Genomic DNA, 25,813 nt, shown 5'->3' with positions numbered 1-25,813 from the left:
AAAATCTTTAAAAAAAAAAAAAAAGAGAGACAGGATGAAGGGTGAAGGGTGAGCTGGGATGACAGTCTGCAGCAGGCTTAGCTGGAGTAGAGAGATGAGTGAGGAGATAGACAATCATTCGGGTGAGAAAAATGATGGTCTGTTCTAAGGGGGTGTCACTGAGGCAGAGAAAGGCAGGTGCATTTGAAGGTATTAAGGAAGTTCAATCTATAGTCTGATGCCGCATTAGATGTGGGAGGTGAAGGAGAGAAAAAAGGCAAGGATGGCCCCCAGGTTCTCATCTGGACATGGGGCCAAGCCACTTATAATACAAGGAGGAGGGCTGCATGGGGTTGGAGAAGGGAGATGAGGGACATTTGGAACCTGTGGAAGGTGATGGGTCTGTGGGAATCCAGGTAGAGAGGCCTGGTAAGTAGTGATATATATGGGGATGGGCCTTATGAGAGACTTCTGAGCTGCGGATATATCAGGAAGGGATCACCACCTGGGCAAAGGGTGATGTCTCACACTCAGGGACAGTGTGTGGCAAGAAAGAGAACTCAGTAAACTCATGGAACACCCAAACTTCAGGCATGGACAGAGGAAAAGGAACCCTCGAGAGGCTGAGAAGGACTGAGGGGTAGGGTGGTCAGGAAAGCAGAGACCGACAGATGGTTCCATGCCACCAGAGATCAGGTAAGCCAAGGACTGAGGTGTGTGTCTCAGGGATGCCACTGGCATTCCCTGTTCTGGAAATTACAGAATAGTTAGCATATCTGGACCCACCCACTAGTAGCCTGTATAACCCCCCACTCATATACTGTGACAACAACTATGTCCTCCCATGTTTCCAAACACTCCTCAGGGACAATTAGAAGGCCACTGGGTGACCTCAGTGAGAGCAGTTGCCATTGAGCTTGGGGTAAAACCAGGGAAAGAGAAGACTACAGCTCCTCCGTCTTAGTGCAGTCATCCCTCCTCAAGCCTCTTCCTGAGGTCCGGGAGTCTCCTCTCCAGAACCCCATGCTCTCCCCCATGACCTCACTTCCTGGGCTGACCAGTCCCTTTTTGTTTTTTGAGGTTTAAATGTATTATTGAGCTCCTACTATATGTCAGGGATACCCCAGTGGACATGGCAGTCCAGGTTCCCCCTTGTCCTTGCAGTGAACAAACAAGTGAAACCAGGTAGGAGGCCCTTGAACAGGCCACGTGAGGAGTTTGTTCTGGATGGAAGGAGGGTTCAAGGAAGGCAGGGAGAGAAGGCAGCAGGAGGTGCTTGGATCTGGGCAGAAGATGGCCAGGCAAAATGGATGAGACTGGGGAAAGGATGAGCCACTTTCTCTTTGCGGCAGAGAGATGAGACAGTTAGGGATGCGAGGCCTGGCGGGAGGAACTGGCCCTGTGGCTTGGTCTGTGAGCGCTGAGGCCAGCACAGGAGAGGCCTTGGGGACCGCCTGCTCTGTGGCTAGCATAGGCTGAGGCCTGACGGAGGAGTCAAGGGCCCCAGGAAATCAGGGGATGGAGAGGCATTTTGGAGGAAAGCCACAGAAAAGGAAAGCTGGAGGCTTCGAGGTCAGTGCCCCAGGTTTTTCAGAGGGAGGGAAAAGCAGGAAGCATTCCACTGCTGAAGCATGACAGTTGCAGAGCTGGGAGAGAGCTTGGTGGGTGGAGGGGAAGCAGTGTGACAGAGGGAAAGTGGAGAATCCATTGGCTCACATCTCATGTATGTCCAGTGCTGTTCTTTCGTGGATTTAAAAACTCAATTTCTGATTCTGAAGAAGAAACTATTACACTGAGACTATAAAACAAATGAGCAGAATCATCTAGTCCAGTTCCCTCATTTAACAGACCGATAAACCTGGAAGTTGAAGACGTGGGCCTACAGCTCACGATGAGTGCACTGGGGGGTGGCAGCAGGCCTACGGCCCCAGCTCTCATCCACACAGTGCTGCCTGCTCAGTGGCTAGAGTCAGGACTGGGGATAGGCTCTCTGCTTTTCCCTGTATTTGGGTTTTTTCCTGCATTTGGGGAATGACTCCATGGCCACAGCCCTGGCACCCTGACTCCACAGGATAGCCACTGTCAGCATCTTTGAATTGCCCACAGCCGGTAACTTGATTTGAAACCTTTTGGTGGCACTGTCTTATACTACCATGAAGTATCAGTAATTTTATTTGGAGACATTTACTGCCTTTGAGACAAGTATGAGGAAAGTATAATTTAGAAAGGACGCCTCAGAGAAAGACACATTTATGAGTTACTTCTAGGAAGGCAGGTCACCAGAGCTACCTGGGCTCTGCCTCTTGAGTGATGTGAACGGGACTCAGAGTGGTTCCATCAGAGTAGGGGTCCCAGTAGACCTTAGGGATCCAACCTCAAGAGATCTTGCTGGTGCCCACCTCGCATCTGCAAACTACATCCCCCAACACTCACTCCACTGGGATAGATATTGACTGTGGCAGCAGTGGATATACAAAATGTGATTTGATTCATGTCTCAGATCTCAAATCTATGAATAACAAAAAAAAACAATTACGACAGAATATACGTAAGGGATAGTGTAAGTGACATATTACATGTCCCTTTCCTGCTGTTCCACTTTCCAATGGACTGAAATCCGAAAGTGTCATTGTAGAAAAAGTATATTTCACTAAAAAAATGAAGTAGAGCATTGAGCAAGGCATGGTGCTCTCTGCCAAATCATCTCCCACCCAGAAGTACATTCTGCTTTCTTCTCCCTCGTGTGTTCTGACCTCTGTAGCACAGTTAACCGTTCATCTTTTTTTTTTAAGATGACTAAGCTGAAGGTTAATGCATTACTGTATCTATCTGATACCAAAAGCCTCAGTTCTTTAGGCTTAAATACCCACTGTCTCAGGCCATATTTTGTTTATTTTATTCCAATATAGACTGGAGTTTGTTCCATTTTATTGCCTACTTTTTTTTTAGCATTTTTATGTTTTATATCTCCACTCCAAAAATCAAAGAATTCCAAAAACTGGCATTTTTATTGCATTGATCTATTTACTAATTCCACACATTACCAAGCTGGCATCCTCCCACACCTCTGAATGTGGCATTCTACTGGTGTCCTTGTTAGCAGTCTGGTGGAGCCTGGGTGTTTGAGCCCCTGCTGTGGTGAACAGTTTGGGAGCTGCTGGCAGAGAGAGAGGATCACCCAGAGAGAGAGACGTGGCTGGTGCTGTTCTGACTCCCAACAGCTCCTGAGTATTAAAATTGCTGGTGAGCGTAAAGAGACATGAATGGAGAGGCTGTGGGGATGGCAGGAGGGATGGGGGCAGCTGCCATGGAGAGAGGGTTCCTGCTGGAATTGAACACTGAAGGCGTAAGGACAATGCATCTGGCACCCCCAGCGATGCTGCTGTTTGTAAGGGAGCAGACACGCAGAGCCCACCTGGGCCAGGCAGGTGGCTCTGTGTGAAAGGCAAGGGGTGGACCTTGTGCTGATTTCAGAAGGCATTTGCGTGCCTTCAGTTCAGCCTGCACTTGGTGAATATGCACCTCATTCAAGTGTGTATCCTGAATAGATAGAATCTGGGCCATAAAGAACGAGAAAGAACCCGCTAAATCATTCATTCAGTTATTCACTTAACAGACATTTATTGAACTTCTATATGGCAGACAGTGCCCTGACTGTGAGGATACCCAAGTCCTCTGAGCATCAGTCCTGTCCTGTGAGAACAGTGCCAATCACAGTGCAGCACGGGAAAAGGACTGTGCTGGAGTTGTATGCAAAGGCCACCCTTCCTGGAAGGGTGCAAGGGTTGGCCAGGGGCTCATGGTGAGAGGAGGCCAGCTAGAACAGACAAGCTGTCCCACTGCCTCTTCCACCTGGGTTAGGGGTGCATTGGATTCAGCTGTAGGCAGCAGGAGGCAGGGCAGCACCCTCAGGGAGTGCTGACTTGGTGTCTGGTACTGCTTGGCTCTCATGTGCCTGTCTTCAGCCAGTTGGGCTGGAACGGAGCCATTCTTGTGAAGGGGTGAGCCACCCTGGCTTTTGATTTCAGCACCTCCTCTGACTGACATTGGACCAGCAGGCCTCTGGTGCGAGGGCTGTGATGGGGTGAGCAGAACCAGAGGGCTCTGTTTGTGGGACCCCTCAGTATCTCCTGCCACCTCCTGGCTTAGGAAGGGGCATTAGAAGAGAATCCTGCTATGTGCCAATAGACACCTTTGGATACCCTTTCCCCCAATATACAGCCTAGTGCTGGGTTGTTACTTTCTGCAGATTAGAAAACAGTGCTCGTTGATCCCATGTTTATGAATATTAAAGTATATATACCTGGGGGAATGTTTGGAGGAACATAGATATGCTAACCATGATGCATGGTGAGATTGTGGGGGACTCATTTTCTTCCTTTAGCTCACCTGTCTTTTCTGACTTTTCTCGGTGCTCATGTATCATTTTTTTAAGTAAAATTATTAAAGAAAAAAATATTTTGAGAAATACCTCCTCAGTCTCCCATCTCAAAATAAAACAAGAATAGTATTGAAAATTATACCAGTGGATGATGTTTATCACTTTATTCCTGAGAATGATCTACCATTTAGAGCAACTACCTATTTTGTAGATAGCTCTAGGGAAAGAAAAGAAAGATCTAGAGAGCTTTCTCTAGAGTTGTTAAATAAAAATTATATTTTTGTGTTGTTTTAGGGGATTATTGCTCTTACACACATAAATAAACACTAAAGAAATTGATTCTCCACTCATCTCCACTCTCAAAATACACACTAGTCACAAGTGGTTTGTGGGTTAATTTTACAAAACCTCAGAAAACAGTTAACCTTCATCTAACACAAACAGTTTCAGAGAACAGAAAAAGGGAGAAAGCTACCCAATCCATTTTATGAGGCTAGTTTACTCTAACATCTAAATCAGACAACGACAGTACTAGGAAAAAGTTATAGATCAATCTCACCTTTGAGCATAGTTGCAAAATGCTAAATACAATATTTACTAATAGAATTCTTCAGTATATTAAACACATATGCATCATAACCAAGTATAGCTTATTTTGAGAAAGCAATGCTAATTTAAATCAAAGGGTCATTTGGAGACCCAAGATGGCGGAGTAGATAAACACTGTGCCTACATCTTTCCATGAACACATTAAAGTTACAACTAAATTATAGAACAATCAACCTGGAGAACTATCTGAAGTTTAGCCAAACAGAAGCCCCATAACTAAACATATAAAAAAGAAGCCACATCAAGATTGGTAAGAGGGGCAGAGATGCAGAACGTGCCCCAAACCTCTGCGTGGTGGTTGAGAATCAGGAGGGATATCAGCCACAGAGGTTCTGCCAGAGGATTGAGGCACCCCGGCCTCGCACCAGACTCCCCAGCCCAGAAAGAGAAGCCCCCAGAATATCTGGCTGTGAAAAACAGTGGAGATTCTGACTGTCCGGGTGGGACGGAAGGCTGCGGGAAACTCAGACCTCTTAAACAGCCCACAGATTCACTGGCTCGCAGGCACTCACCTTGTCTCCGGCAGAGGAACGGTGACTTGGGGGACATCAGAGGCATACAAGGGGCAGACTGAAGTATGTGGCTTGAAGCAAAAGCTGGAGGACAGTTTCCATTCTCCCTGTGAAGTGGCCTTCTCCCAAGCAGCTGACAGGCAGGTGCCATCTTTCCCGTGTTGAGCCCTCCCCCTACGCCTCCAGCCAAATCTGAATCTCATTGGCCTGATGAACTTCACCCCACCCAACTCGCCTAACAATGGAGGTACTTTCTTGTGAGTAGCCAGCCCCACTCACTGCACTTTTTCTTGGGAAACTATGAGTCCAATAGGCTCCAGGCAGGCAGCAACTGGTCTTGGTGTGCTGTGAGACTTTTGCTGCATCATTCCAGGCTCAGCACTGGCACCAAGCCAGAATATACATTAACCTGGTGACCACAACTCTTCCCACTCTAGTGACTACCTAAGAACCTGCCTCACCCAACTTGCATACTGCACAAAGCTCTATCAGCGGCTAAATCTTAAGAGAGCTGGCAGGTGGCAGCAGGTTGTATGGTGTCCTGGCTTTTTGCAGAGCTACCATAGGCCCAATACTGGTGGCAGACATCTTTGGTTCTCAGTGTGACCTCTCCCACATGCCTCCAGGTTTAGCATAGGCAGTGAACAACTATGGATTTCTTTGTAGCTCCCACCAGGTAGCTCCCAGGTTGTCACAGGCAGTGGGTGACATGGGCCTGCACCAGAGCACTTCCCAGAAGGTCCCAGAACCAAAATACTTGGTGGTTGGCTTCAGACCACAGCAGAACACTGCCCAGTTAGCTCCACAAGCGGCATACATAAAGGGCAGTCTCAATAGGTACCAGAGCCCATGGGGGTGAATCCCACTCACTGGGGTAAGCCCCCTGCACAGCAGCCCATAAGTTGTGAACATGTCCAAACCCCACAGCCAACCAGCCTGAGGGTCAGTCCCACCCACTGATGTGCCAAGAGCAATCAAGGCTCAACTATAACAGGTGGGCACACACAACCCACACAAGGGAATGGTAACTGGTGATGAGAAGTGGATTGTTTACAACAATGTGGTACACAAATAGTTTTTGTTCCAACATGATGATTCACCTCAAACAACATCGAAAGCAGACATTCATCAGAGGAAGGTTATGCTCTCAGTGTGGTGGGATTTTAAAGGTGTCATGTTTTTCGAGCTCCTACCAAGGAACCAAACAATCAATTTGAATGTGTACTGTCGGCAATTGGACAGTTTGAACAAATCCATCACCCAGAAACGTCCAGAGCTTGTTAATTGTAAAGGAGTTGTGTTCCATCGTGACAACATGAGACCACACACAAGTTTAATCACCTGTAAAAAATTACTGGAGCTTAGATGGGATGTGTTACCACACCCACCATACTTGCCTGACCTTGCGCCATCAAACTTCCACTTGTTTCGCTTCAAAACTCCTTGCATGGTATAACGTTCAATTCAGATGAGGCTATAAATCAGCACCTTGTTCAGTTTTTCGCAAATGAAGACAGGTCCTTCTATGAACGAGGAATTATGAAGCTCACTGAAAGATGGCAAAAGGTTATCGAACAAAATGGGCATTATATCATTGATTGATCTTTGTTCTTTATATAAATAAATGACCTTTGAAAAACACAGACAAAATATGTCATGACTTTTTCAAAGACCCAATAAAATAATATTGAATGTCAACTATAATTGAAAAATTTTTAAAGGGAGAAAAGGTGAAAGTGAATAAGAGGTCCAAATTTCCAGGTATAAGACAAATAATTCATGGGGATGTAATATATTGCATAGGGAATTTAGTCAATATTTTGATAGTGTGGTACAGTGTCAGATGGTTGCTGGACTTATCATGGTGATCCCTTCTTTAAGTATATAAATGTTGAATAACTATGGTGTACCCCTGAAACAAATATAATATTGTATACTAGCTATATTTTTAATAAAAAACCTTTAAAAATAAATAAATCAAAGGGTCATTTAATAATTGGTTAAATTCACATATTAAAAGGGATAAACCATATGATCATCTCAATGGGTACAAAGAAAGTGTTTGATAAAATTAGATATACATTTCTACCTTTAAACAAAGCCTTAGCAAAATAGAAGAAAGATTCCTCAACTTGATAAGTGGTATCCATCAAAAGGCCATAGCAGACAGCATACGTGGTAGGGAAATTTTAAAGACAATTCTGTTAAAGTCAAGAACAAGACAGTGATACCAATAGCACCCTTACTATTCAACATTGTACTAGAAGTTCCTACCAGTGCAATAAGGCAAGAAAAAGACATAGGAGGTAGAAGAAAATAATTATTTTGTACAGGCAATGTAGTTGTCCACATTAGAAAAACCCAAGAGATGCTACATAAAATCTATTAGAACTAATAAAAAAACTCAGAAGAATCTCAATTGGAGATAAATATACAGGAATCAGTTGCATTCCTGTATATCATTAATAACCATTTAGAAACTGTAATAGAAAAAAATTACACTTACATTAGCAACCAAAACTATATGGTACCTAGAAGTGAATCTAATGAAAGATATGGAAGGGCTTTATGGAGATAACTATAAAACATTATTGAAGAACACAGAAGAAGATCTGATTAATTAGAGTAATATATCAGGTTAATGGATGGGAAACTTGATACAAAGATACCAGTTTACCTCAGATTAATATAGGGTATTCATGGCATTTGGTCAAATGATCCTAAAATTCATATGGAAGAGTAAAGAATAAAGAATTTCTGTTTACAGGGCCAGCCGAGTGACTCAGTTGGTTAAGAACTCGCTCAAGAGTTTGAGCTCTAAGCAACAACGGTTCGATCGAGTCCTGGCCCGAGCTGAGCAGCCGCTGAGCTGCCAACAGGTGGCAGGATGGCTCAGCTAAAAAAAAAAAAAAATCTGTTTACATTGCTCGTTTATTCAGTTCTTTAGATTCCACATATAAGTGAGATCATATGGTATTTGTCTTTCTCTGACTGACTTATTTCACTTAGCATAATGTTCTCTAGGTCCACCCATATCATTGCAAATGGTACGATTTATTTCTTCTTTATAGCTGAGTAATACTCCATTGTGTAAATGTACCACAGTTTGTTAATCCAGTTGTCTACTGATGGGCATTTCGATTGTTTCCAAGTCTTGGCTATTGTAAATAGCACTGCAGTGAACATAGGGGTGCATATATTTTTTCAAATTACTGTCTTGGGTTTCTCTGGATAAATACCTAAGAATGGAATTGCTGGGTCAAAAGGTAGTTCCATTTCCAGTTTTTTGAGATACTCTATACTGATTTCCATAATGGCTGCACCAGTCTGCAGTCCCACCAACAGTGCATCAGGGTTCCCTTTTCTCCACATCCTCGCCAGCACTTGTTGTTTGTTGATTTATTGATGATAGCCATTCTGACCGGAGTGAGGTGGTGTCTATTGTGGTTTTTATTTGCATTTCTCTAATGATTAGTGAGGTTGAACATTTTTTTATATGCCTGTTGGCCATCTGTATGCCCTCTTTAGAGAAATGTCTCTTCATATCCTCTGCCCATTTTTTAATTGGGTTGTTTGGTTTTTTCGTGTTGAGTTGAATGAGTGTTTTATAAGTTTTGGATATTAACTCCTTATCAGAGGGAAGAGACAAGACAACATAAATTGGTGGCTTCGAAATTACCACAGGGATAGGAAAGACAGTTTGGGGAATATAATCAATAATGTTGTAAATATTTTTTAGGGGCCAGATGAACTCATGTCTTGTTAGGGAGACCACTTCATGGATGGTGTAGAGGCCTGACCACTGCACTGTACATCTAAAGCTGCCGTTGAATAATATTATATGTCAACTATAATTATATATATATATATATATATATATATATATATATATATATATATATATATGGTCATGGGATGTGGAGTATAGTGTGGGAATGGAGTCAATGGAGTTGTAATAGATATGTATGATATCGGGGGTGGGAGAGCAGTGGATTAGAGGAGGGGGTTGTCACTTTGTGAGGGGTGAAAACCGTAACTATTGCATTGTTTTGTACACCTGAAACTAATAATAAAAACTAAAAAAAAATTAAGAACTTCTAAGAAGAATAAAATGTTGGGGGCGGGGGGAGGTGCTTCCCTAAAATACAGACCTATGCAGTATGGAAACTTAATAAGAAAAGGGTGGCCTAACAGATCAGTAGCAGAAGGATGAGCTATTCAATATATTGATAAATTGAGAGAGGGAAAGTTATCTCATACAATATGTACAAAAAAATTCCAGATGGATTAAATACCTAAATGTGAAATGCAAACCTTAAAACTTTAAAAAAATATGAGACCCACTTACCAACACATTGAAGGAAAAAAAAATTTTATGAGATATAAAGCTCATTAACCATAAGGAAATATTGATAAATTTGACTGTGTTAAAATTTCTAATTTCTGTATGACTACAGACATCATGTCTAAAGTTAAAAAGTACGGCAGACTCAGAGGAGATGGTTTCAGCTTATGTGATTAGCAGAGGATTAGAATTCATAATATATTAAAAACTCCTACAAATTAGCCAGAAAAAAGACACACAATTGAATTGGGAGGGGAAAAAATGAGTAAATTATATGAATAAGCAATTCATAGATGAAAAACCTGAAAGTTCAGTATATACACAAAAATGTATTGAATCGCATTAGCAATCAGAGAAACAGATACTAAAACAAGATACCATTTTGTACCTATCAGATTGGCAAAAAAATTAAAGGTGGACTATTTGAAGTGTTGATGAGGAAATGTAACCACAGGAACTCATACACTGCTGCTGGGAGTGAAAATTAGTGCAATCTCACTGGAAAGCAGTTGGCAGACTCTCTGGTACAGGACCTGACAGTTATGTTAAAGGTACAGAACCCGGGAGATTGTTGTGTGTGTGCACAAAGAGACACGTCTGTGGACTTCTTTGCTTGCAGAAAGTGTAAAGAACTTAAATGTCCATCAACAGGAAACATGGGTATATAATATATTCATATAAGCAACTAAATGACTCAGTTAGATAAATCTTGAAAGCATGATGTTGAATGATGGGCTGCAGAAGAATCTTTGTAGTATGACACCTTTATCTGAAGTTTAAAAACACTCTGAGCAATCTAATGTATATGCATGCATACCCCCGAGGCAAAAGTATAAAAAAAACACGTGAGACAAAGACACATCCACTTCTGAAGTGTGATTAGATCTAGGGAGGTAAAAGGGAAAGAGAGGGTGTTCAAAACGAAGAGGGTGTTGCCTCACTCTGTCTCTGAGGACAAAACTCTAATATTCTTTCTATCTGGGTGGTGGCCACACAAGCAGTTTGTTATATCATCTTCTGTTTTGTCTGTATATTTGAAATGTGTCATGGTTTAAAAAAAATAATTCTTCTGAGGAAAAAAAAGCTGCTTAATCTCCATCTTAAAGTGGACAATAATTCAAAAAACATTTAAACTAAATTGATGTTTATCACCTCATGAATGGCAGTTTAGTGTGGCGGGTGGAAGCACAGGCCTCTAGGGCAGCCTGCCTCGGTCTGAATCCAGCTCTGCCCCTCTGAAATGGTAGCTTTAACCAAACTATTTAATCTCTCTTTGCGTGGTTTCCTTGGATGTAAAATGCTGCTGCTGCTGGTGATAATGATGATGATGGTGATGATGACGATGATGGTGATGATGATGGTGATGGTGATGATGGTGGTTGTGGTGGTGATGATGGTGATGATCATGATGATGATGATGATTATGATTATGATGGTGATGGTGATGGTGATGATGGTGGGTGCTGATGGTGGTGATGATGATGGTGATAATCATGATGATGATGATGATGATGATGTTGATGATACTATTAATGCCTACTCACAGAGTTGCTGCAAGGATATGAGTTACTATCATAAACACGACATAAGTGGACTCTGTTATTATTATGCTTGAACGTGACCTAACATTCAGAGAGACACTAGTTATTTCTTAGATGTAAGAGAGTAAGGGAGAGGATAAACAAGCTTCGTTGAAAGAAATCATGTAAAGTCGATGTTGTTTTTAGTGATGGTTGCTCTTCTACTGCAGTGAGACAAAAATATCTCTCAGATCTCCAAAATTAACCTGTTGAGTTGGAGATGATTCACCCCTCAGTGACTTCACAGTTAGCTCTGGTAAGTAAAATTATCACTCTTTCACTGTTCAGAGCTGGCTGTAAAATTAATATGAAAAACAAAATCAGTATGTAACTGTTGAAATATATAGAATTCTCTCTGAAAATGGAAGCTACATGTATCTTCAAGTTTTGATGAATATGTGGTATTGTCCTATTACATAATAAGACTGGCTTTTTTAATTAAAAAAAAGATGAAATGTAAATCTCCTTGTTAGATGGGGATTTAAATTGAGACCAATTTAATGTCTCAAATAAGTGAGAAATCACAGTCATTAGGGAGCCAAGGACAATTATCTGAAAGCAGATGCAGGGAGGCACAGACTGCAGGCTTTGTCTGGAGTTGATTTAAACTGAAGCTCTGCTACTTACTAGCCTAATTCTTAGCTTTGAGTGAATTATTGAAATCTGTTGTGCCTCAGTTTCCTCATCTATAAAATAGGACTGCCAGTCTCTCTCTTGCAGAACTCTTGTGAGGATCCAATACACGGTATATACTACCTTGGGTACATAGTCTGTGCTTAGTAGTTATCATCATCTCTGACATGATTATTATTGAGTTACGGATTCCTCAATGCTGATGGATGCATGGATGGATGGGAGGGGCGGGGGAGTAAGACAAGATGAGATAATGGGCTGGAAGTTCTTACAGCTGGCCTTGCCAACGTGGCTTCACTTCACCTGAAACAATAAGTTATTTCAAGGCCCGGGAATTTATTTTGAAATGAAAAAAACTTGGTTTTCATCTTGAATATGATCAAATGCTGCTTTTAAAATGCAATTATTCAATACGAGGTATTGCAATGATCTGAATTTGCTTTCCTATAAGAAGCACCCTGTTTGACTACCTCTGCCTTCGTATGTCCTTGCTCAGCATCCGAAAACCTCCAACAGAGCTAGGAAATTACATCATGCCTGATCCCCGCAAAACACTCAAATCCTCATTCCTGACCGCTGGAGGAATTAATCTCTAGGACTGAGCAGTCACCAAAGGCAAAGCCAAAGCTCTGTTTCTGTGCAGGCCTGAGCCAAGGGCAAGATTTCAGGGTTACCCAAGCCGGAGCTGGAGGCAGGACGACTGGCCATGTGGCAAAGGGGGTACAGACTAATGTGACATCCCCTGCTCTGCATTTGGTTGTCTCTGGCAATTCAGTTCTTTCTCCTACCAGCCTCCACCCAATCCTACCATACCCAAGCCTGCCTATCACTTCCTACCCTCATTTTAAAATAATCCATCCTCTTGGTGGGGGAGGAGGGGTGGTTTGGTGGTCACCACACAGGGGAGAGAGAATGCCTAGGCAGTGTGCCTCTGACTCCCATGAAACCCAGCAAGCTATGACTAGAAAGTACACTTTCGCCAGTGAAACAGGTGTTTGCATTTTAGAGGAAGAACCTATTTGTCCCTCAGGGTCACTAATTGGCTAATTATTTAGGGAAGATGGGTCTTTTCACCATGTCTTGTTTGATGGAAAGGGACAGGGTTTGGATGGGAAAATGGAAAGCTCAGAATAGGACAGGTTGAGTCGGAGGTACCCTACTGTACAAGCTCGTGTAACCCAGATGGCCACCCAGAACCCCTCAAACTCAACATGCTCAGGACTGAAGTCATCTTGCCCCCATACTCGCAGATGCCTATTTCGGTTGGTGATGGCCACCCTCCCAAGCTAGTAGAAGCACTGAGCATCATCCTTGACTCATCCATCCCTCCCCCATCCATGCTGTTCTGTATTGCCTCTCCCCATCACCCATAGGATAAGCCAGGATCGTTGAACTGTCTTGCTAATTGCCATGGCTTCCTACTGCCTTGGGGAATATCTCAAGACAAGTAACTGAAATCCATATTTCAAATCATCTTATTAGAATTTTTGAAACTTTTATGGCCCATTTCTTGTCAGATCAGATTAGATCATTACTTTTACCATATAATTGGGCCACGGGAAAGCTGGTTCGTTGAGGAGGATAAACATCAGCTCTGCCATTTTCTTGCTGTTCACTTGTGCTGACATTACCAGCACATTGTCTTCAGTCCTCAGTTGTGAGTCTTGCAGGAATCTTTTGAAATCACTGGTGCATTTTGTGAGGGTTAGTTTAGTTGGAACTAAATAATATAATCAGGGAGTCCGTTTAACCAAGCACACATAACCATATGCTGAAATAAATCAAAGCTGCTGAAAGGAAACAAACAAGTGAGGGATACACTAAATACCCCGCCCACCCCAGGTGTGTGTCCTTCGCCTCTTCCCTCAGAATGCCACACACCAGTGGGTCCCAGGGTTATTCTGTGTGTTAAATATTAGTAAAGCTTAATTTGTCTCAAAACAAGGAAAGAGAAATAGAAGTTGAGTATTTTCATTTTGCACACCAGCTAGTGGTGCCTGATGGAGGCTGCTGCCCTCCAAGTCATGGTGATTCCACCCATAGGACCCAAAGGTGCTTTTTTGTAATTACAAGTGGTGGAAATTCGGGGACCTCAGGTCTTCTCAGGAGCAAGGGGGAGCCCAGGGGATATGTCCTAAAGGCAGGTGGCTCTCTTGGAAGGTAGGGAAAGGGCCAGACCTAAGAAGGACTCCAGGAAGATGGCCGGTTAACTCAGTTGGTTAGAGCATGGTGTTGATAACATCAAGGTTGCCGGTTCGATCCCCACATGGGCCACTGTGAGCTGTGCCCTTCTAAAAAAAAACACAAAAAAAAACCCAAGGATGTTCTGGGTTAACCTTTAGTCAGAAAAATCCATTTCCTGACTCTCCCAAGCCATCTAAATTTTACTGTGATGCCTTTTAAAGTATTCCAAAATACCTTTCTTAAGCTTCAAAAATGCCATCGCATTCAAGCATGAAAGGGATTAGATCAACAAAAGGCAACTTTTATGAGCTTCTAAGCTTTGATCATTTCTCTTTGTGGGGAGGGGAGGATCAAGGTTTTGGCTCAAAGGCCCCACCATCCCTTGATGATTTCGTTTCTTGTGTCTCTACCAGTGCCATGTTTTTTCTTTACTCTTGCAGCAGTATACAAGCCACAGTTTTATACAAGAAAAGGAAAACGTTTTCCAGTTTGACTCCAAAGGAGTTGTGACAACTCAGTCTTTCTGGAAACCATAACTGTATTAGGTTTGCATTTCAAAACACTACTTAAGTGTCCTTAATATTTGTCCCCATGGCTACATAGGTTCAACCAAGAACTAAAGCAGAGGCAATTTCTTCTCTAGAAGGTGTTTTATCATCGTCAAGGATATCCCCTCCTGCAGACCACATTACCCCACAGCCAAACCCCCTTATTCATCATTCACCCAGAGAACAGACAAGGAAGCAGGAAGGGTGTCAGTCTCCCCACTGGTGCCTGGCCTCTTATCAGTACGGAAAGATGGAGCACGAGGGACATGACTGCTTCAATCAGCATCTCTGGGTACATGTGCAGGTGAGCAGAAGGATAGGTGCTCAGGAAAGTTCAAATTCAAAGTAGCTATCCCAGCTCAAGAAGGCTTGCTTGAACTTTTCTTCCAAGAGTTAAGTGTAAGTGATTGAGTGCTAGAAACCTGGACTGATGCAAATCACCTCCTGCTCAGGGTCTTCCCCATGCCCATACCCTGGGGTCTCTCCTCCCACCTTCCTTTACTCTGATTCTCCTGCTTTGATGAATGATGCTTATTAAGGGCCACAGATTGTTTTTCTCTGGGTACGATCTCCACTCCTAACTTCTATTAAACACTTTTAACTAACTCTCTTCCTTGTCATCATCTTAAACTGTTTACCGAAATGACGTGATACTATGTGAGTGCTGGCTATTACAGATAATTTCCAATTTTATAACTTTGACACAGCTATCCATACTCATATACAAGTTTTTCACACCTTAGCCAGAGGTAGAAAATTTACCTAGTCCTGTGCGTAAGGAGAGAAGAGTTGAGTCTGTCCCCCAGCCCTCTCTACCGTGATACATCCTTGGTTGGTGCTCAGAGCTCTTCCCTGGGCTGTAGCTGACAGCTCAGAGTTCGTCATCTTTCATAACCATCATTTACTTTATTTTTCCCTGAATGTATCACCTTGTTCTTACCATGCTGAAGCTCATCTGCCTCTTTTCTGCCCACTTGCCCAGCTTGGTACGATCTTCCTGCTGTTTATCACCACCAGCTTGGCATTTCACCATCTGGGAGCGCTTAGTGTTTTCTAAAAACGTGAAAACATCACTTGTACTACTGCTGAATATCATTTATAGAAACATCAACTCAGATTGGCCCCAGCACTCTCCCATGTAGTGAAAGGCCCACTTAAAATACTTTTTGCTTTCTCTCCCCAAGCTAGCTCACTACCACGTCATGCCATTCTCCCAACATAGTTCTGGTAAATGTTCTAAGAGTGCTTATTCTCAGAGCACTGACTTCGTAGTTCTTTTTCTTGAGCTCCTCCATTAGTCTTAGTTTAAGAAAGCTTGTTTTCCTGTTTTGTTTTGTTTTTCCTATGAGAATGAATTTTGTAGCTTCCTCAATCTTGTCTCATTGTACTAGTCAGGTGAAATATACAATAGCTACATATCACATTTTTAATCTCCTTTCTCAGAGATTCTGAGGTACTGTAAACAATCCATTACTTTTCATGGTTGGGGAATGGAAACTTTTGTTCAAACATGGTGAAGAGAATCGTCTCCGGTTGAAAGAGCCTTCTTAAGCCTTGGACACAGGAATAAGAGAACGATTCTTGCCAAGACCTATTCTAGGTCTCACGTTGTTTGCACAAAACAAACCTGTGCCCACTCGTTAGGCCTTTTTCCCCAGCTGTGCCAAGTGCACTCCTGACCTTGGCTCCCAAAGCTCATGCTCTTCCTATCAGCCTACAGTGCTCTTCCCCGGTGGTGGCCTCCAACATGGTCCCTCTGCAGAAGACTGCGAGAAGGATGGACGGAAGGAAACAAGCCCAAGATTTCCATTTGCAAAATGTCGTCTGCATAGGCCTGCCCTGCCCAGCTCTCCCTCAGTGTACACACTCTCCCTTAAATCGTACGTGTAGGGCCAGCCGAGTGGCTCAGCTGGTTAAGAGCTCACTTGGGAGCACCAGCTCTGAGCAGCAGGGCTGCGGTTCCGATCCCACATTGAGGGCCAGTGACGCTCGCCCTCTACAGCTAAGATGCTGAACAACAGCTTGACCTGGAGCTGGGCTGCCGTGAGTCGCCGGCGACAGTGTAGGCTGCAGCAGGGCTGCAATGGGCTGCCGTGAGCTACATGAGTGTCTGGCAGCCAGCGTGAGCAGCTGGTAGCCGGTGTGAGCTACCAGGAGCCGCTGGGAGCGGCCGACCAATGACCGGCGACCGATTGCCTCACCAGGGAAGAGCGCAATGATCATACCAACATGGGCCAGTGAAGCGATGTCCTCCACAACTAGACTGAAAAACAAAAGGACAGCAACTTGTCTGTTTCCCTTCCCCGATTCCCCAACGCTGTTCCCCTCCCCCCAATTCTCCAATAAAAAAATCTTTAAAAAAAAAAATCGTACATGTACGTTGGGAACTAGTGTTTCCCCTCCCCCACAGATCCCTGGGAGTTGTTGAAGTTGACCATAGTGGTATCTTGATGTTATTTCTCTCAGTGTTTTATCTGCATTTCCCATAATGTATACCATGGGATGGTGTAGGGATATACATATTTGTGTGTATACTGTATATACACACAGTAATACCTTGGTTTGCGAGCATAATTAGTTCTGGAAACAAGCTGCTCGTACTGCAAGACATAGCTCGTTTACCACATTAAAATGTATTAGAAACGTTTGCTCATCTTGCGGAACACTTGCAAACCAAGTTACTCACAATCCAAGGTTTTGCTGTATATATTTTCCCTCCCCCTTGTAGTCCAATAAATTTGAGAAGTAGTAAGCTAAACAAAACTCCGCAGATACCTTTACTACAAACTTCTCAAGGCCTTTAATAAGCTACCTGGTATGGCGAATCGTGAAAAGCCAGACACAATATATAGTCACCTACAAACTAATTTAAGTGACCACAAAACCTTCTTTCCAGGAGCATCTAACAGGACTAGTACTCTATAGGATACACACTGGGCATGTCGTGATCAGTGGGTCCTACACTCAGCATGTCAGAATCACTAAGGGAGCTTGTGATGACTGGACCTACTCCTTAAGATTTTAATACTGACAGTCGGGGGTACAGTGTGGCAGTCTGCTTGTTGGTTGGTTGTTGTGTTTTCTTAAAGCTTTCCTTATGATTTTGATCAATCACTCTTGCTCTTTAGGGCTTCAAAGATGCTATTCCTGTGACCCCCCTGAGATCTCACCAAAGAACTTGTACCCAAGTCCATTTGTAGGTAAATAACACATGTTTATGCAAGAGAGATGCTGAAAACTTATGAGGGAGACCACCCCAGGCTTTTGTGATTTGGGGAAAATTACTGGCCTGTTTCTATGCCCTTAAAAACCACTTCCTAACATTGTAGCCAGCCCCATCTATCCACATTCAAGTCCACCTGCGGAGTCCACAGAGCTTCCCCCAATTATTCTCATTTATGCCAATTTGGGTTATTTCAAATGTTTCTGTATTTTGTTTCATTTGTCTATATCTTGCCTCCCTGTAGGACCACATTCAGAGTAGGACCCAGTTAAATACTTTTGGGGAGATATTTCCCATAGCATTTCATACAGAGTTGAACAAATAGTAAATGCTCAATAACTGCAGAGGAACCAAAGGACAAAGGGGACTTTGACCCAAAAATGGCACATGAGGAGCATTTTTAAGTGGACATTAATGGGTGTTTTATTACTGTGGTATATATTTTACAATGGACACATTTAAAGAATAATTTAAAAGGGTAATTTTAAAATATCAATCTTTACAATATCTAGAAATTATAACTAATTAACTATAAGATGAAAAATAGTTGCTGTCAAGTTAAAAAATATGCCAGGAGGCTCATAGTTTTTCAAAGTTCTTACGGGGACATATGAGTAAAATGTGTGATGGCCGCTGCTCTAAACAAGAATGTTAGGAATGCTGATGATGAAAAGAGCAGGGTTTGGAATCGGGCTGGCAGGGCAGCCTTGATAAAAATGCTAGTTTCACCCAGCTCTAAGGGTTAAAACCATGAATTGCCTGGCACAGAGCCAGCACGCCCTTCATTCAGCCACTAGCTGCCATGTGCCACCAATGCACTAGGCTCTGGGCCAACAGCAGGGCTTAGACACAAGTCCCTGCTCCCAAAGAGCTTACATTCTAATGGACACATATTTAATTGACTCATTGCTTCTGTGTAAATGCATGTTTGCTGCATTTCTAGAGAGTCTCTTAAAATACCTTCTTTTCAGGCAATTTTTAGGAACTGTTTCTACAAAGATGTGACTCATTTTTTTTTATATTCCAGAACAGATCTATCTAGAACCCATTGTTCCCATCAGAATAATCATCTGAGGAGGCATACGCTTATTTCAGTGACAGGGCTATTATTCAAAAGTCTTGAAGCTTCTCCTGTGGAATTGACTTCAAAGCATACAGCACAATATTTTGCACATCCTTAATGCTTGTAAATATTTGTCTTTGGAGGACGAATTTGATGTTTTTGGAACAAAGGTTATCCACACAAAGGTCTGGTGACCATGGTGGATGATCAGACTAGGCTGGAATATTATTTGTCTCAAAGTCTGAAAGAGCAGAAATCAGGAAGTTGGACTTTCTCATGGTAAAGAAGAGCCAAGAGATACCATTTATTCCCTTTGCACCCAGGCTGAGGGAAAATCCTGGCCACGTCAGGGTCACTTGGCTATGAAGTTGCTTGAAGATACTATATATGGTCTCACACTTGAGAGAGCGAGCTTCCTGGGGCTGTGGGAGTCCCGTGGCACCCACTACTTTAGTTCTGCTGATCTCCCTGCAGCGACCCCACTCCAGGCCATGCCACTGGGGCCTGCAGCTGGCAGAGGCCTGAAGAGCTGAGGTAGCCGTCCTGGAAGAACCCAGGGCTGAGGGAGTGTGGCTGGATCAGTCCATGAGGGGGTATGTGGGCAGAGGAAGCGCCGGGGCCAGTGTCAAAACTGTGTGTGAGTGTTTATTGAGTCTGTGTCTGTGAGATTTGAGTGTCCAGGGATCAATCACTGTCTACTGAGGGAATGAGTCCAGGGTGGGGGGAGGGATGGAATATGAGGTGGGGAGGGGCCAAAGATGGCAGAAGCTGGTGTGTATGGCTGGCTGGCTGTCCACACTGCCTATCACATCTGTCACTTCCATGTGGCTACGAAGCACCACACAAAAGCTCTAGGGATCCTAGAGGGCCCTAAATTCTCAAAGGAAAATTGCTTTGTTTTGTTTTTTTTAGTATAAGTTTGCACTGTAATTGAATACTTTCTTATTCTTCTGCAGTATTTCCCTGGTATTTTCCTTAACAGACACCAGCCCATCTGTACCCAGAACTGAGCTAGGTGCTGTGGGAGACACTGTCTCTGTCCTCAGGCAACCTGAATCTCTTTGGGAAGATAATAATCATCCGTATACAAATTGTCATGTAAGGATGGCAGTGGGTTTCCTTTCAAATGTCAGCTCCAGCTAATTGGTGATCTCATGGCATATTTCATCAAGTCTAAGACACCGTTGATTTTAAGATTCTGCTTTATGTGCTCTTAAGAAAAAGATGCTGCCAATTAAATTGTGCATGATTACTTTTTTATTACTTAGAATTTTTATTTTTTATTGAAAAATCCTTTTTAGCCTTACGTAGACATAGTGTTACTTTTTTTTAAACATATGTTGCTCTCGTTCATTCATAAAGTAGAAAATAACAGGGAAGTAAATTGGTTGTGGTTTTCCTAAGCTTCTTCGCACTCAGGTACTACCACCTGAAGCACCTTTGACTTGGAGTTGTCGAGGATTTGTTTCCCACACAGTGCAGTTCTCCATGCCAGGAGCACTGGTGAGGCAACATTTCTCACGAGAGTGCTCTCTTGACTTTTCTCCCAAATCTCTGGCTCCTATTGTGTAAATTGATGTGCATACAGGTATTGACAACCACAGCACAACTGCAGCCTGGCAACAGCGACTGCAAGACACATCCCAATTTCCAAGATATCAAACATGAAAAAAAATACATCTTAGACTCAATGAAGTGTGGATTTTGAGACTAAGTTGAAAAAACACTAGCATGGCCAACCGCCCACGTCTGCCTTAGGAATGGGATTGGCAGTGGTGGGTGCTACATTCCTGTCATTAAACAATAGTTTCCTCCTGTATAAATTGCAAAACTGAATGGTTCCCAGTGCAATAGCCATTGTATGGAGTTCTCCAGGATCTAATCGAGTCTGGAAGACTGCATGAAGTAGGTCTAAAGGGCAAGATTTGGCCTGGACAAGAGGAGACCACTCCAGAAAGGGAGAGTGCAATTTAGAAGATTCAAGAGGGTAAACAAGCATGCCACGTGGAAAGGACAGTGGGGCAACCAGGCACGGGTGGGGTTTAGTTAGGGACTCGTGGGCTATAAAGGCGTGAGTTTTTGCTCTAAGAACATAAGTTCAAATTAGTGTGTTTCACTTGTAGAAACATAATAAATGGTTCTCGTATTTCCATAACTCTTATTTCTTTCCTTACCATAGGTCCCGATGTTTTTAGTTCAAAGAGCCTTGCCCTTCAAGCCCAGAAGAAGATTCTGAGCAAAATAGCCAGCAAAACCGTGGCCAACATGTTAATTGATGACACCAGCAGTGAGATCTTTGATGAGCTCTACAAAGTCACCAAAGAGCACACCCGAAACAAGAAGGAAGCGCACAAGATCATGAAAGACTTAATCAAGGTAGCAATCAAAATTGGGATCCTCTACCGGAACAACCAGTTCAACCAGGAGGAGGTGGTTACCGTGGAGAAGTTCAGGAAGAAGCTGAACCAAACTGCCATGACCATTGTCAGCTTCTACGAGGTGGAATACACCTTCGATAAGATCGTGCTCTCCAAGCTCCTACACGAGTGCAAGGACCTTGTACATGAACTGGTGCAGCGACACCTGACGCCCAGGACCCATGGGCGCATCAACCACGTCTTCAACCACTTTGCTGATGTGGAGTTCCTCTCCACCCTTTATAGTCTGAATGGGAACTGTAGGCCCAACCTCAAGAGAATCTGTGAAGGAATCAATAAATTGCTAGATGAGAAAGTCCTTTGAATGTCTTCTCTCCTCCTGGACTTTGCTGCATTCAAGTCACAGCACCCAATGTGGTCTGGATGAGAATTAAGAAAACAGGAAGAAACCCTTGTCGAAGACACCCATGTTCTGTCCTTTTCATCCCTCTGATGTTTATGCCAAGTTGAGTTCAGGTATGTTTATCCCCTGAGCTCACCGACGAAGTCTTATACTTAAAATCACCTTTATTTGGAAACCCAAAGGACATTTGATTTATTCTATGCAGAAAGGCTGCACTGCTCATCAAGATGAGCTCAGTTCATCTTGTGGAGTGAAAGAAGCCCTGGACCAGGAGTTGGAGGACAGGGATCTGGTTCCCAGCTCTACTAGTTAGGATCCATCCTCTGGATCCTGCAACCATGATGCCTGCCTGCCTGCCTCCCAGGGCTGCTGTGAGGATCGAATGAAACAATGTATGTTTGTGCTTCTGAAAACTCTAACATAGGGTCTTACTGTTTTTTCTTCAGAGTGTGAGAGGGAGCAACCTGGATCTAGACTATTCAGCAGCAAAGAAGAAAACAATAGTCTCAAATGGGCTGGGTTTGCAATCTGTCTATAGGTGTGCTGTTTCAAACAAATTTAAAATGAATCTAAAGGTGTGAAATAGCTGAAAATTGGAAAAATGTTTTTCAAGAGCTGTGTTTTTTAGATCTTACATGTGGAGGCTGCTTATGATCCTGCAGCGGGCAGGTAGAGAGAGCTCCCCACCCATCCCACAGAAGCCGGGAGGAACCGTGCTCCCCTGCAGGAGCGGCCCTCCCTCATCCAAGGAGCACTATCCCCGAGGCACGGGGAGGGTTTATTCCAGCACGCAGGGGGGAGAGTTGGGCAGAATGAACCCCTATCTGTCTTTCTTGGCCTTTCATAGTCATTTTGTGCTGTTTTCTCTGGTTCATTAATAAATTGAAACTGCCCTTCAAACAAGAGGTTTTTGAATTGTGAATCAAAAATAAAATATATTGGCATTAGATAGAGTGTTAAGAATAATGGGATTGAAAGGAAGAAGAAAATGAAGAGTAGAACTCTGCACTTCTACCCTAAAGGGAGGTAGTCCCAGGGGGGAGCCAGGTGGGGCCTGTGCCCCTGGTCAGTGTGGGGCTAGCTCATAGATGCGGTCATGACTGCTTTCTCTGAATGTCTCATGGCCTCACTTTCACACTGTGGCTTCTGACTTCTTTTCATCACAGTCTTAACAAGCATCAGGAAAATGTATTTATTGCCTTCTAATGTTATCTGGAGGGCACCACATTATGACACTTGCTCTTCCTGCATCACCTCCTGTCCCGCCACGCTTCTCTTATGTCTGATGATAATGTAAAAATACCACATTAGCTCAGCCCCATGGTCCATCCAACCCCATGGTCTCTCTCTAGCAGAAGCATCAAGAGATGGTTTGTGGGAGCATGTGAACTGACATCCATTGGTCGTTTAGCCTCAACTGACTCCCATGTCAACCTCAGTGCAAACTGCCCAGTTAAGTTCTTCCACTACCAGCACTCAAAATTAGTTTAAAGGAAGGATGTTCAGGGGAAACAGGGAATAGTTAAGTCATCCTGTTCTCCATATTTGACAAGCATGGCTTAGTGCCTCCTCGCAGACCTAGGGACTCAACAATGATGCCCTGTGCACACGTGGTCTGGGGAGGTCGTTGGTCATTTGGACAGTGCTGGCGGAAGCTGCAGGCAGAAGGCTCCCCTTCTCAGCAAGCACCCCAGCAGTAGCTGCATTTTCACATGTAGAGTCCTCAATGGTTGCTTTGGTGGACTCATCTGATTAAGGACTGCTTTCTAGTTTGAGGGCTGGTTCTTTATTCACTAAGTGCATGGACCATCCAGAGAACTCAGACCCCAGAAGAATGGGTGGAACTGGCTTCTGTCCATCTGAGACACAGCAGGGAAGAAGGCGGGATCCCCAGCCAGAGGACTGCAGGTTCTGCTCAGTAGCCCAGAACACGCAGCAGTGGTGACAGAGGAGGGCGGAGCAGGTTCTGACAGCCCATGAGCCTCTACAGGAAGTAGGTCCACTTTGTTCTGGTCAGAGAAGATCAGCACTTCCGCCAGCAGATCTCAGCAAATGCCAAAAGTGGAGTGTGGACCGAAACATTCACTGCCTTAGGCTTTCCCACCAAGGCAATCAGGGGCTCCCTACGCAAGGCCAGCTGGGTGTATCAGGCTTATCAGCAGTCATCAGGGGGAGATGGGCTACCCAGGCACAAGTAACCCACCAATTCCCCTAAACACAGCCAAAACCAACCCCATGTACACATTTCAAACATATTGTTGGTATATAAATTCAAGTGATTATCGAGTTTCATCAACCATCTGAAAAGCTTACAAATTTCACATACTTTACATAACAATCTAGCAACCAAACAAATAATCTCATTATTGGTTTGTCCTGAGGACTCTAACTATGTCACTTCGTGGCCCTGAAAAGCTGTTTGGGCTGACAAAATGTGACAGAAGCCAGCAGATGCTTTCAAAAACAGTACTCTATAGATGTGCCCTTGTGCTCAGGGCTCTGTACAAAATTTTCCATAATGAGAACCTACAAAAGCAAGGTTAGTAGATCTACATGTAAGTGGCATCTGAAAGAAAATGTTTCAAAACAAGCAATAGTTCAAAATCACTCAATTGACTAAGCCACACATAAACCAGAAAGCAGTGCCTGGCTTGGCAAACCCAAGGCAGAGACAGGACCCATTCTTTAAGGATGGGTGTGGGGGGCAGGCAGGGACAGCTTGTCTGTCATTTGAAAACATCACCGAGTCTCCAAACATCCCTGAGTGCTCAGCTCTGTCCCCACAGAAGGACAACCAGGGACTGGTGCTGAAGTCCACCCAGCCCCTGGCTATGTGTCCTTCGCGTGTGTGAACCCTGCAGAAATACATTCCCTGCCTGCTGTGCCTGCCTTGTGTGTTGGATCACTCTTCCTCCCTGGGTTTGCATCTGTGAGTCTTGACACCCTCAGCAGCTCCAGGTCTCTGCTCAGTGACAAATCAAAATGAAAAGACTCCTCCATCTGTGCATCTATCTCCTCCAAACTCCCATCTCCCCCATCTGTACATTTTTCAGAAGCAAATCAGTACATCCACTGGCTGCTCCAATGAACTTCTTGTATCCATTTATATAAAAACAGAAAGCAGCTCTAAATCAGGGCTGCATGCACTCTGCACCGTTATCTCTGGGCTCTTTAAAAAAAAAAATTTTCAACATGGTCCCAGACGTCAAGAGCAAAACCTAATCAGGGACAATTCTAGATCAGCCAACGCTGACTATGAAACAATGCATTAGCAGGGGTTGTCCAGGGATGGACTGGGATGTTGACAATAGTCATGAATCAAATGGCTTTGAAGGAAAGGGTCACCAAGACCCTCCTAACTCAGAACTGTGTGGTCAGTGGGTTTCTCTTCTTTAGTCTGACCCTACTTTAGGGCCACAGCTCAGACCAGCCCCCCTCCTGCTCTTTCCTTGAGGTGGGGGGTGGGGAGTCTTACTTGCTGGAGGAAAGACTCTCGTACAACTCAGTTCCTCAACATGGCATTTAGGGGCCGGCCAAGCAGCTCAGTCAGTTAAGAGTTGGCTTAAGAGCGCGAGCTCTGAGCAACAGGGCCGCCGGTTTGATTCCCACATGGGCCAGTGACGCTGTGCCCGAGCTGAGCTGTCACTGAGCTGCCAACAGGTGGCAGGATAGCTCAGCTGGTGTAACAAGATTGCCTGTTTGATGGTGGGCTATGCCCACCCGCAACTAAGACTGAACTCGGTGCCTTGAGCTGAGCTGCCGCCTGGATGGCTCAGTGGATAGAGCGTGCGCTCTTAACAACAAGGCTGCTGGTTTGACTCCTGAATGGGGTGGTGGCTACGCCCACCCACAACTAAGACTGAACACAGCACCTTGAGCTTAGAGGCCACGAGCTGCCGACGGGAAGCCAGATGGCGACTGGCGCCCTCCACAACGAAGATTGAAGAACAACTTGGCTGGTCCCCTTCCCCAATT

General features: G+C 43.9%; 1 protein-coding gene across 1 annotated transcript in view; it reads left to right on the top strand.

Annotated features, from left to right (window-relative positions):
• Positions 1–23,047, top strand: part of TNFAIP8L3 (TNF alpha induced protein 8 like 3) — a 42,378-nt gene extending 19,331 nt beyond the window's left edge. Inside the window, exon 2 of the mRNA XM_019663940.1 lies at positions 21,237–23,047. Coding sequence (XP_019519485.1) covers positions 21,237–21,799 — 563 coding nt within the window. The 3' untranslated portion in view covers positions 21,800–23,047. The remainder of the gene's footprint in view (positions 1–21,236) is intronic.
• The last annotated feature ends 2,766 nt before the right edge of the window (positions 23,048–25,813 follow it).

This window comes from Hipposideros armiger, unplaced genomic scaffold (genome assembly GCF_001890085.2).
Source record: "Hipposideros armiger isolate ML-2016 unplaced genomic scaffold, ASM189008v1 scaffold_12, whole genome shotgun sequence".
Classification (NCBI taxonomy): Eukaryota; Metazoa; Chordata; class Mammalia; order Chiroptera; family Hipposideridae; genus Hipposideros; species Hipposideros armiger.
This window is presented reverse-complemented; position numbering and strand designations above follow the sequence as displayed.